At 39.4% G+C, this 12,352-nt stretch overlaps 1 protein-coding gene across 5 annotated transcripts in view; it reads right to left on the reverse strand.

Annotated features, from left to right (window-relative positions):
• Positions 1-204: 204 nt before the first annotated feature.
• Positions 205-12,352, reverse strand: part of LOC142217062 (myosin-11) — a 71,343-nt gene continuing 59,195 nt past the window's right edge. For 2 of the 5 annotated variants that reach the window (XM_075285245.1, XM_075285243.1), the window contains 16 exons: positions 11,917-12,129; positions 10,653-10,797; positions 10,363-10,569; positions 10,161-10,265; positions 9,923-10,075; positions 9,298-9,546; positions 9,007-9,219; positions 8,638-8,850; positions 7,760-7,921; positions 7,523-7,651; positions 7,349-7,437; positions 6,648-6,771; positions 6,362-6,570; positions 6,062-6,170; positions 5,727-5,899; positions 205-1,225 (listed from right to left, as the gene is read on the reverse strand). In XM_075285245.1, coding sequence (XP_075141346.1) covers positions 1,084-1,225; positions 5,727-5,899; positions 6,062-6,170; positions 6,362-6,570; positions 6,648-6,771; positions 7,349-7,437; positions 7,523-7,651; positions 7,760-7,921; positions 8,638-8,850; positions 9,007-9,219; positions 9,298-9,546; positions 9,923-10,075; positions 10,161-10,265; positions 10,363-10,569; positions 10,653-10,797; positions 11,917-12,129 — 2,635 coding nt within the window. In that variant the 3' untranslated portion in view covers positions 205-1,083. Of the gene's footprint in view, positions 1,226-3,696; positions 3,730-5,726; positions 5,900-6,061; positions 6,171-6,361; positions 6,571-6,643; positions 6,772-7,348; positions 7,438-7,522; positions 7,652-7,759; positions 7,922-8,637; positions 8,851-9,006; positions 9,220-9,297; positions 9,547-9,922; positions 10,076-10,160; positions 10,266-10,362; positions 10,570-10,652; positions 10,798-11,916; positions 12,130-12,352 lie in introns of all 5 variants that reach the window. The other 3 variants (XM_075285246.1, XM_075285244.1, XM_075285247.1) reach the window with 2 other exon arrangements.

Consider the following 12,352-nt stretch of genomic DNA (forward strand, 5'->3'; position numbering starts at 1 on the left):
GTAAGTAGGGCCCCGCCAAAGTCAATTGCCCAGGGCCCCGCAAAGCCTGGATCCGCCACTGCCTCTTTTTGTGATTGCGAGGGGTCCAAGCATTAGAAACTCTAGCAGTTCGGCAGTCATCTCCTATCCTGTGAAGATGGGAAAAGCTTTGTTCATGGAATTACCCTTTTCATGTCACTTTACCAAAAAGACCAACCAATAAAGTTTGCAATAAAACGGAATTTTATTAGAGAAGCCAAATCAAAAGTTATTGCATTTAAATAGACATTAGTAACACAACGGGGTGGATTAAGAGTCCACTGCTGTTCGACCCAAGGACACTCTCAATAATCCTACCCCTAGAGTATAAGCACCTAATACAGAAGGTCGCTACTATGTATGGACTAGTTAGTGGATGTGGCTTTAGCTCGATCAGGGTGCACACGTATACAGTGTAATATATCTGAATTTATTTTAAAAAAATATATTTAATACTGGTGAACAGAAAGGCACTTGTTGCATGAAAAAATATAAGATCTCAAGAGAATAATCGATAGGTTGCACACTGGATCATAAAAGGATGTAGAACTGAGCGAGTAAAAACATTTCCTTTGTGTCAACCAGTGAATGCAAGGGATCAAATAGTTAAATTTTCACCATTACTGCAATATCTTCTTGTCTTAATGAGCTGCCTATTACCATCAATATATCATGGCCTTTTCTATCTATAATCGACAGCAATGGTTGGCTCTGCCCAAGGGTGACCAAAAGGTTTAGCTTCGCTTCACTACTGAAAGTACACACCCAGAAGCTGAACTTTTATCTTGGACGCCTAAGAGCAAGTCAGTACTGGTGACAATCTCATGAACGCAATGTGACAGCTGCTATGTGGACTAGTGGATGTCTTAATTTTCAATAGTGGCCTGACCTTCTGCATGGCTTCTGTGCTGCAGTAGTTGGGCGCCATGTTGGTGCACGTGCAGTAGAGAGAATTTTCTTCATTGCCAGAGCAGCCTTTAACACTTGCAGGTGTCTCATGGATTGAAGAGGGATAAATAAAGTTGTGATACAGTCCAAAGGCATGTGATGTGATAAGGAGTAGGATTATTCACTTGCTTTTGTTCCATTGTAATCTGCATCTCGCATTTCAGCATCTTCCTCAGACCCGTCAGCTGCATTTTCGATTGCTCTTCTGTTTCCTGTGGATCGTCTAGGTGGGGCAAAGGATGCTGGTTCATTCCCCCGCCTGCCAGATGCAAGAAGAACTGTTAGACTTGTTTCAAATTGGTAGGTGAGACAGGTTATTGTATTCTTTGCTGCTAGAAAGTAGAAAATGTATCATATCTGAGTTACTGGCAGTAGTCACAAATATTTAAAGGGATGTCTAATTTGTTCATAAATTTAGCAGATCATTAAAAAAATATATGTAATTCAATGTGTATTTACATCTGGTCATACTGCATATGTTTCTTATGTTTACAGTTCTTGTATTTTAATGGAGCATTCTGGTTTCTAAGAATAAATATATTCCTACAAAAATGCCCCAGTGGTTTAGTGTTACAAGCCTGCCATATTACATCTGTCTACTCCAGGAGTTTATAGGGAAAATCTTTAATAGTTAAAGTAGATGAGTCCTATGTCCCCCTCAGACTCATCTCTGGTGCTCTCTGAGTATGCAAGTCAAAGTCGGTACACACTCCACTTCACTGAGCGTAGGCATCATGTCAAGTGTCTAGAGCGCTGCAGACCTATCCTCTAATTTATTGAAGGCTTTAATGAAACACCTCTGGGACGAAGGATTCAGCATAAGCAGGTTTGGAACCCCTGGTGAAGAAGGACAATCTGATTCCTTAGTTCCCAGAACGTTCTTCCAGTCCCATTTTGTAGATCAGTGGCTCATATCTCAAACCTGAGGTTTGGTTTTTCTTGTCAGCTAATGGGTGGATTCTGAATTTTATATAATTTAATCTCTGGCCCAGTAGAGGGCACACTTGTTTTCCTTTTTCTACAGTGTATTTTCTACAATGTGTTTTGTTTGATGGCTACATTTAGGCAAAACAACTCCATGTATCACTGGTGTGAATGACACTGGTCATTGATCAGAGGTTCATTTTTTTATGTTAGACATCTCCTTTAAATATTATGTATCTGTAATAGAGACAGAAGAAAACAGATACATTATATAAACGTCATATGCAATGATCCTGTAATAAGAAGTGGATTAGTGTGGAGATGAATGCAAGGTTGCTTGTGACCTTAAGTTATAATGATTTAGTCCAGTAAGTTACGGCCATATCCCCAAGTTGATGTTCTGCATGCATTTTGTCTTTGGCAATAGTCATGTTACTGCGTTGACCATGCAAAGTCCCTTTGATGCAGTTAATAGAAATCCTCTTATTGTAGCTTATACTGATGTATATATACTTATCTAGATAATATATATATATATATATATATATATATATATATATATATATATATATGACAAGCCAAAAGTAGGCATACAGTACTGTTTCAAGTTGTCCAACAAATGTGTCATGAGGCCTTTTTTCTGGGTGTTTAAAATGACCTAAACGTGCGCAACTTGTGGACAGGACTGACTTTGGCCTACTATTGTTACTGCTCTGCTTTTATGGTATGCAGCTATCCTGACATTACCTTCCCACTGGTACTAACTGGAGTTTGTGTAGCACTGTGTGTCACCAAAGAGCACCACATTTTGGGTGCTTGACATGACATGACATGATCAGTACTGTGTACTTGGTTTTGATTAACCCTGTATTTGTTCCTCAGAGATGTTGATACTTGAGTTTGGAAAACCCATTTTGAAATACTATCATTGCCAACTCTTAGTTAACAGAGGGGACTTCTCCGTTACTTCTCCTTTTGCCTACTTTCCAGAGCAAAGAACTGGACTCTCTACCTGATCAAACTGCCCTTTGGTTTCAATGGGAGCCATATCATGCTAGACTTCCTCTGTGCTGCCAGTGCTGGGAAACTGAACAATGGCGATCAGCTTCTTCAACTGAATGACGGAGATTCCCGCGGCAGGACACTTATGGTCATGGGACCCTCCTGCCTTAACAAAAATCTAACACAATCTCATTTTATTGGGACTTTAAAATGTCTAACAATTTTTTTCAGCATTGTTGTATTAGGTATAGGCATTTTAACAGACTCTACCCCTTTAAAAACTGATACTAAGGTACCCAGATTATTTTGAGAATGTCAACATGTAAATGAGGATGCATCACCCAACATTTTCTTTTCCTAATATAAAATCCAGTTAATGCTGACATATAGTGCTCATTATCATGCATGACGGACACATTCCACATGACAATGGAGAAGTGTGTTAAGTTAGTCAAGTGCAATATACTGTTTACAATATGTCCATATGGGTGGAGAACGTTAGTTTTTTAATTGACTGAGTAATTTCTTATGAATTAGATTGTATCCATCCATAGATGTCCAAGCCTTCAGATTTTGCAGGGAAAGGGTGGATGTTTGAAGACACATTGCATGTTTCATCCTTCCAAACTTCTTTGTTTTCATTTTATTTCATATTTTTATTTAGATTTTTTGATTTTAGTCAAGTTAAGTTGTACGGTCTCTCAGGTAGAAATTGAGACATTCAATGTGTCTTTAAAAGGAAAAAAAGAATAAGGTAGAAATATGCCCATCTAGGAGGAGCTGCAAAATTGAAGGCGTTGGTACCTGCTTAGTCATTGCGTAGTATCCTGTGTCCCTCTGCAACAGAAAGTCTGCAGCTGTTATACCAGCACACTATAACACAATCACTTCAAATAAAAGGTGTCAACATCAGAGTAAAAAATAGCATTTTCTGATTTGCACTTTAAAGGATTTTTTTTGTAATAAGAAGTGTCATAATATTTCAGAAATTTCATCAGACAAAGCTTAGATCTTAAGTTCTCCTACTCATCTTCTATACAGCTTCTGGCCAGGCAAAGTGGTCTACAAGCACATCGCAAGTCTATGGCCTATGCAATTAGCTCTACCTCTCCCTGCAGAGCCAAAAAGATTATCAGAGCCAAGGGAAATAGTGATGAGCTGAACCCTTTTACCCCTTCATTCCAACAATCGGTAGAGGTATCAGCACCCAAGACCAAATGATGAAAACTATGATAGTGACCCTTTTAAGGAACAAAGCTAGTCACCCGCAAGGGGAATGTTTTTTGCATTTTTGGCTAATCCTTACATTTTTCAGTGTTGAACCCGTTGCTCTAGTCATGGAGAAGATCCCTATAACTTTACATCCAACTCTTCATACACTAGTACTGTGGGTTTAAGAAGGTCACCAGTGACACCAGAAGAATATCTTTCTAGCTGCATATTAATCTGTTGTATGATTTCACTTGACTAACATTCTTTACTAGTTTTAAAGCTTAATGTCTTTTACCATAGAAGGTAATGTAAATGACAAGATGTTAGATAACTTTGGCACAGCGCGTTGGCAGACTCAACTCCCTTGATAATGTGTTCTAATAAGGGATATGAGTGGTCAACGTGCGGAATAATAAATAAATATGTCCTCAAATACTCCGCTGCTTGATCTAATATGGGAAAACTTTCATTCCTGCTCCCATGCTTCTCATAAATGTGTCATATATGGATAAAATATAATACAAATACATATTACTATGGCATGTACAGATGTAGCAAAGTTTTACATGATCTGAGAACTTACGGGAGCATAACTCCCAACAAAGCCACTGAAAGTCATTGAAACAGCGAAGTTAAAAGCTACATCTGTATCTATGTGATAATACAAAGCTTATTTTATGGTTCTCCTTCCTATGTGTTTGGGCCCTTATAAAAAATGTCCTACCCAACAACTTGGGTGGCCAAGGGGGGAGGATGACAGATCTTGTGTGACTGCAACCTATACACTTCATATAGTTATGCTCCTTACATTAACCCAGCCAAACAATAGAAGGGGGCTCATAGACTATAAATGACTTACTGTTGTTCTTTGTTCCAGTGCCACCATTAAAAGCAAACCACAGCCACAGTGATAGCAGAAGGGACGGCTTCATTTACATCTCTATTGTTTCTCTTCTATGTAGCAATGGTGGAGTCTCAATCTACAATCTTACTTGCCATTAAAGTACATCTTTACAAAATGGCATGTTGGCGCAGTCACATGGCACTTGTGAAGAGGTCACCCCTAAGGCTTGTGATTGGCTACAGAAGTTCCCTCACACAAACGGGACATAACTGGCCATGTCAACCAGGGGACCTGTATACAGAAGACCTAAACTGCTGACACTGGAAATGGAGGCCCGGGGAGAGGTGGGTCATTTTTTTTATGTTAATGTGCTTTTCAGTAGCCTCATTGAATAATAAAAATATGAATCGGATCACCCCTTTAATATTGAAAGTGATGGCAGTTATGACAAAGCTCTGGGTTTTAATAATTCTGGTATACTGTGGGGGGTTCTATGTGCCAGAGAATAAATCTACCCTAGTGAAGAACTAATGTTGATTTCAGGTATAACTCCCGCCAGTTTTCTAGCCCCACCGTGATCCCTACCCTGCTCTGCTCACTTTTCCTAAACGTGGTGAGCAGGTGATAAAATGCACAAAGTGACACATTTGTTGTGTATTTTGTGACGCAAAAGGCTGTGCATCAAAAACGTGTCATTCTTGCGGCAGAAAACTGGTGCGACCACATTAGTAAATTCCCCCTATAGACTCTTTAGGGATAACATATATAATGACCTTACCTGAGTTTGCTCTTAAGTCCACTGAGCTCTCTGGTCAGGGCATCATTACTCTCGGTGGCCTCATCCAGCTCTCTCTGCAATTTCCTGCGGTTGGCATTGAGACGTTGTGTTTCTTCCTCAGCCTCCTCCAGCTGCCGTTTCAGTTGCTTCTGTTTTACAGTTCCCTTTTCAGCCTAAATATCATAGAATTGATACATAAATGTAGGCCCCGCTGCCCCGTAAAACATACCAATGTTCTAAGTAACAACAAAATTGGTAGGGGTTTCATTACAGATTTTGCATTGGGGCACCTGAGCTTTAAGTTATGTCTCTGGCATGGATCTCTCCTGGTTTACCTGGTCCTTGTACTGCTCAGCCTGCTTTCTTTCATCTTCAACTTGCAGAAGAGCTTCCTTAAGCTTTTTGTCTTTCTGTTTTAATGATTTCAATGATGCTTGTTTGTCTCTGAAATTTATAAAAGAAATAACCAAGTTAAATGTCTGGGACCTCAACCAAGTAGAAGGTGCTGTTGTGAAATGAACTACATTTGCTAGCAAAGGAGGGCATGATCGAATTTATCAATTTGATTATATATATTATATGCGCCTTCCTTCTAGAAACATATACCCTTAAAAGATGCTTGACAAGCTGCATACCTGGCTTCCTGTTCTAACTGTTCCTCGAGCTGAGCGATCTTGGCCTCCAATGCAGAGATAGTGGACTTGAATTTGGACTTGACTGTGCCCTCCATTTCTTGCAATTTGCTCTTGAGCTCTTTGTTCTGTCGCTCCAGCTGCTGGCGTGCACTCTCGTTCTTCTGTGCGGTGCTGCGCTCAGCCGCCAGTTCATTGGTAAGTTGTTCTGTCTGCAGATCAAGATGAACAAAACCTATTAGTCACAGTCCCACTATCATATAATGTAAGCCATCATCCTGATACCTACCTGTTGTACTGCTTTCCTCATTCTTTCACTCATGCCTTCAATGTTGCCCTGTTCCTCCTCCAATTCCTCCTCTAGCTGTGAGATTCTGGCTTCTAGGCGGCGCTTGTCATCCAGAAGGGTGGATCTATTGGCATGAAATGAATGATGTTGTAAATTATTGTGATACAAATTATATGAAGACTAAGTTTTAATGAAGGTAATACAATATATGGCTTTCCAGCTACTGTAAAACTATAACTTCCAGGTTGACATTATAGCTAAAGGAAGTCAAGGCATGTTGAAAGCTGTAGTCTCACAGCAACCCAGGTAACAAACCACTGATATAATACAAACTCTACAGTAATAAACTCATTAAAGGGGATTTTTCCAGCCCCTAATCCATCCACAAATTAGATCATCAGTATCTGATCTGTGATTGTCTGACACCTGGACTCTGAACAGACCAGCAATTCCGGCAGCCTCCGGGCCCTGGGAGTCACAGGAGTGGATGGGACTGCAGCACTGCTCCGCCACTCCTCATCCATTGCGGCTTTTGGTGGAACAGCTGAACTTTGTAGGGACTGAGTGTCAGATCCCCACAGATCAGATAATGATAACCTATCCTATAAATAGGTCATCAGCATGAAACATGAAGTAGGGGCCAGAAAATGGGGTCAGTAGGATTATTTCATATTTTTTCCTTCTTGACATCTCTCACTTACTTTCCTGATGCACTTCCAGCAAGTTCTTCTGCAAGTTCCTCTTTCTCCATCTCAGCCTGTTTTTTAGCTCTCTCAGCAGCAGCCAAATCCTAAAAGTAAAAATGATCTATGAAGTACTGGGAACATTTCTTTCCTTTACAGTTCCCTTTCTTTCAATGCAAAATCTCCTGTTACCTCTTGTAGTTGAATGAGTTCAGCTTCTAAGTTCTTAGCCTTCTTCTCATTCTCTCTAGCAGTAGCAAAAATCTCTTCTCGGGCAGCACGAGCATCATCAAGATCCCTCTGGAAGTCTTTCATCTGAGCCTGAAATGTATATATGTAGATATAATTATTTATGTATATATTATTGGTATAACCAGTAAGATGTATTAATACTGATATGTACTTAAGGTTCTATTTAATTATACTGACCTGCAGCTTCCTAAGTTGTTTGATAGCTTCATCCCGTCCTTTGTTGGCAAAGTCAACCTGTCCTTCCAAGTCTTTGAGGTCAACTTCTAATTTCTTCTTAGCTGCAGCTGCTATTGTCCTCTGTTTTCGTTCATCTTCCAGTTCTGTTTCATACTCATGAACCTTAGAGGGTGATAATAAGACAGTTCCATAGAATGTATGACTAAAAAAACATATGTCCTTCCATTTCATCCTATCATCCTACCATGTTGTGATTGTTTTAACCAGGACTGTGGAGTCGGTAGGCCAAACCACCTCCAACTTCTATTCATAAATGGCTGATAGCCTTGGTCAGTCAGAAGCAGAAAAGATTTTTTAATTCTTTAGAAAGTCAGTGACTGAAAAAACTCAGCATCTAATTAACTATACAATATTAAGATCATATAATTAATTATTGAATGTTAATTAATTTATTATTTAGAAGCAAAATGGAGTTGGTAACTTTTTAACTTTTTACCAACTCCACCCAAAATTGGACAAAACTTTCACAGCCCTGGTTTTAACAGCCAATGACACCATTAGTATAACAAAGACGGTGAATAGTAACCCACTACTCGAATTATATCCAAAGGTGAAAATAATAAATAAAGTAAAACCTATATTGATACTGTTAAAATCTCTGAAAGACATCAACCGCCATGGTAATAATTATACAAGTCTCTAAATAAAATAAAAGCAGTCCAATCATATATAGGGGATCTGTAATTGCAGATCCCTTATATTTGATGGGACTGCTTCTATGTCTATAATATGTTATGCTTCTCTTATTTTGTGTAATTGTATCAATAACTTGCGGTTTTGATAGTGATGATTACTGTTTCTTACATATTTCCTATTACCTGTTTGACCAGCTGCCTTCTCTTCTCCTCATTTTGCTCATCTCTTGCTTGTAAATCTCTATCAAACTGTGCTTTAAGGGCCTGCATGTTTACTTCAAGTCTAAGTTTGGCATCTTCTGTTGCTTGAAGCTCATCTTCCAACTCCTCCAGCTGTGTCTTCATCTCTTCCACTTGTTGTTCAAGGGCTCTCTTGGATTTCTCCAGATCATGGACCTTAGTAGAGAAAACGCATCTTTTGTGTTTAATTTCCTACGTACCTATGTTCATAATATATTTGTCTTAAGGTATTTTGACAATATTTCAGATGTTTGTTGGTTGGCAGCAGATTATAAAAATACTCATTTTAATTCAGAAATTTATACTACTTACATTCTTGCCTACATCATCCTTGGAGCTGACCAAGTCTTCCATCTCAGTTTTAAGGAGTTTATTAACTCTCTCAAGTTCTTCCTTGGCCTGTAAGGCTTCATCAAGAGCTCTGGCAAGTGACAATGCTTTGGTTTCTTTCTCTCTGGCTTCGGCCTCAGCTCTGTCTCTCTCATCGGCATATTTTGAAGATATGTTCTTCTCCTCTGCCAGCATCTGCAAGTATAACATGAATAGTGAGCCACCTATCTATGAAATCATTACATAGTCCAATTCTGATTAATTATTCCAAACCTGGTCAAACTTCTTCTGTTTCTTCTCCAAACCGGACACAAGTTGGCGTTGATTGTCCAAGTCAACTACTAAGTCATCAAGCTCCTGCTGTAGACGAGTCTTGGTCTTTTCCAGTTTGTCATAAGCAGAAGCTTTCTCCTCGAACTGTTGCGTCATGGACTCAATGTCTCTCTGGAATTTTTTCTTGCCTTCTTCCATTGCTTCTATTGTGGCAGTAAATTCTTGAAGTTTCCTCTTGGAGTCTGAGAGCTGAATTGGGTAAAACAAGTAAAATATATTTAATGATCTCACTTATAAACTGTTGACATATAAATATATACATAACATATAAAATGAGGTTAGTGCAGGTACATGTGCTGAACTGGCCCACTAGAGTACCAGAGGTTTCTTTGCTGGTTGCAGGCTCTAAGACAATATTGATCCAGCAGAAAATACTCAAATTTGAACTATGGGTTGTTGGAGGGTAATTCAAGATTTTATCTGGTGGGCCCAAGGAACCTCAGTCCATCACTGACTTCTTGAATAAAGTGTAGGTGAAGGATTCATATTGTTTCTCGTTCATCTTGAATGTGTGAGTATGTACACATTTTTATATGAATTATATCATCATTACAGACCAAGTTACCTGGACATTCAATGTGGAGATGTGACGTTCAAGGTTCTGCTTGGCCTCTGATTCCTCATCTAGTTGTTCCTGAAGACTGTTCTTTTCATCCTCTACCTGACGGAGCTTGGTGGCCACATTCAGTTTCTGGCGAGTCTCTTCTTGTAGCAACTCCTACAAAATCAAGTTTGTTAATCTATATATACACATATAACCCAGTAATAATTTATACCGATATACTTAACATAAAATCACTTGCCTGACTGTCCTGGAGCTGTGATGACAAGCTTGCAACGTCTTTGGACAGTTTGATGGATTTTGTCTCTGCTTCACTGAGTAGGACAGTGACATTTTCCAGTTCCACCTACAGATTAAAAAAAAAAAATGCTCTAATCAGTAAAAGAGTATTGATAACCATGAAAAGTACCAAAGTAAAGTCTAAACATGGAAATGTTCAGTACCTGTACTCTGTGGGTTTTTTCTGTTAGTTCATTTCTAGCCCGTTCTCCGTCAGTATACTTAGACTGCAGCTCTTGCAACTGAACTTCAAGCTTCTTCTTCTTATGCTCTACATCTTGCTTGCCTGCATTTAGTGACCTGATCTCTACTGTGAGATCAGAATTCTCTTTCTCCAAAGCTTGTTTGCTCTTTTCCAAGTTGACTCTGACCTGTAAGTTGTAAAAGATGTGACATTATAGAGTGTCTTATCAATACATGTTTCACACGTCATAGTAATAAGGTGAATTCTTACCCTTTTTACTTGTTCCAGTTGTTCTGTTATCTCTTCAACAGCTTGTGTGTGCTTCTGTCTCATCTCTTGGACTTGGGCTTCGTGTGTTCTTGTCTCCTCTTCCAATGCTCTCTTCAGTACTGTAACCTCCTGTTCTCTCTTCGCTCTGTGATGAAGTGAGTACATTATGAAGCATTATACATACAGCATACTATATGTCTGCAATTTATTGGCATCATACAAGCTACAATTATGGATTTAGTCAACCATAACTAATAATTCACATATGTCACCACATCAAATGGCATACTGTGTGGAGTGTTATAAGAGCACATTTGCATGTATTTCAACAACAAAAATCCTTTTACTGCTTAAAGGGATTTCCAGTCCCAAATCGAATTTTCACACTATTGACCTATCTACAAGTTAGGTCACCAGTATGTGATCTATTGGGGTCTGGCATCCATATCGTGCACAGATAATTTATTCTAGCCGCCTATGAGCGGTATGTGCAGTGTCACTACTATACAAGTGATAGCAGCAATGTAGCAGTTCACTGGAACCACTCCTATTACTTGTATAGGAGAGGCGCTGCACAGACCCTGACAGATCACATACTGTGGATAGGCCATCAGTATGTGATTTGTTGGGGTATGACATGCAGATCCTGCACAGATCATCAGTTCTAGTAGCCTCTGGGCAGCGTGTACAAGTATACAAGTAATAGGTACACTGGAACCACCACAATGCAGTGGTCACAGCTGCTGAGCCACTCCTGTTTTTAGTATAGGAGCAGTGCTGCACAGACCCCGACAGATCACATACTATGGATAGGTCATCAGTATGAAAATTCTAATTGGGGCTGTACAATCCCTTTAAGATTTCTGACAATCAAATTCAAGTTCTTGCTAGGAATGGACTGACAATTTGGACATGACAACAGTGTCCAAAGGTATATGGCCAGTGGTGATGCTGCTTAGATGGTTAAATGAAAGAACTCTTCCAGTAATATAGCTTTATGGCAGCCCTTGGATATGCCCTAAATGTCTGATTAGCAGGGATCCCACCAATGAGACTTCTATAACCGATTGTTATTCCTGATTGTAACAACTACCCAAATGTTTCATGCCACTATGGGTTGGTAAGGGGCCTCTGAAAATGTCCTTTGAATCCCTAAATGTTGCTCAATATTTTGGGTCTTATGGCTTCATCCTTGTTTGGTGACCCATCTGCTCATGCTGCACTTTGCAATAGATTGTGTGTATTGGGATTGTCTGACACTCACCGGAGTTCTTGTTGTGTTGCAGTGCTGTCCAGTGTGTCTTCCAGCTCTGTCTTCAGTGCTTCCAACTCTTCACTTAAGTCTCTCTTTTGCTTCTCTGCCTTATTTCTTGCTGCTCTTTCTGACTCTAAGTCTTCTTGAAGGTCAGAGATATGCGCTTCCAATTCTCGTATTTTTTTCAAAGCATTATTTTTCTGGGCAGTTTCATCTTCCAACCTTTAAGTGATGAAAAATGGAGACAAATTGGGATCAATTTAGGTTGTCAAGTATTGCAGTAAAGAGAAATCTCCATCCCAAATAATACTGCAATTTATAGATATAGCGGTTATCATCTTCTGCTATATCATAAAAGCACACATCCTGGAAACCTGCAATGTTCTGTACCGCTACAATTAACCCTTTGCTATCAACTCCCCCTCTATTTAATCTTTATATCTGA

This window comes from Leptodactylus fuscus, chromosome 8 (genome assembly GCF_031893055.1).
Source record: "Leptodactylus fuscus isolate aLepFus1 chromosome 8, aLepFus1.hap2, whole genome shotgun sequence".
Taxonomy (NCBI): Eukaryota; Metazoa; Chordata; class Amphibia; order Anura; family Leptodactylidae; genus Leptodactylus; species Leptodactylus fuscus.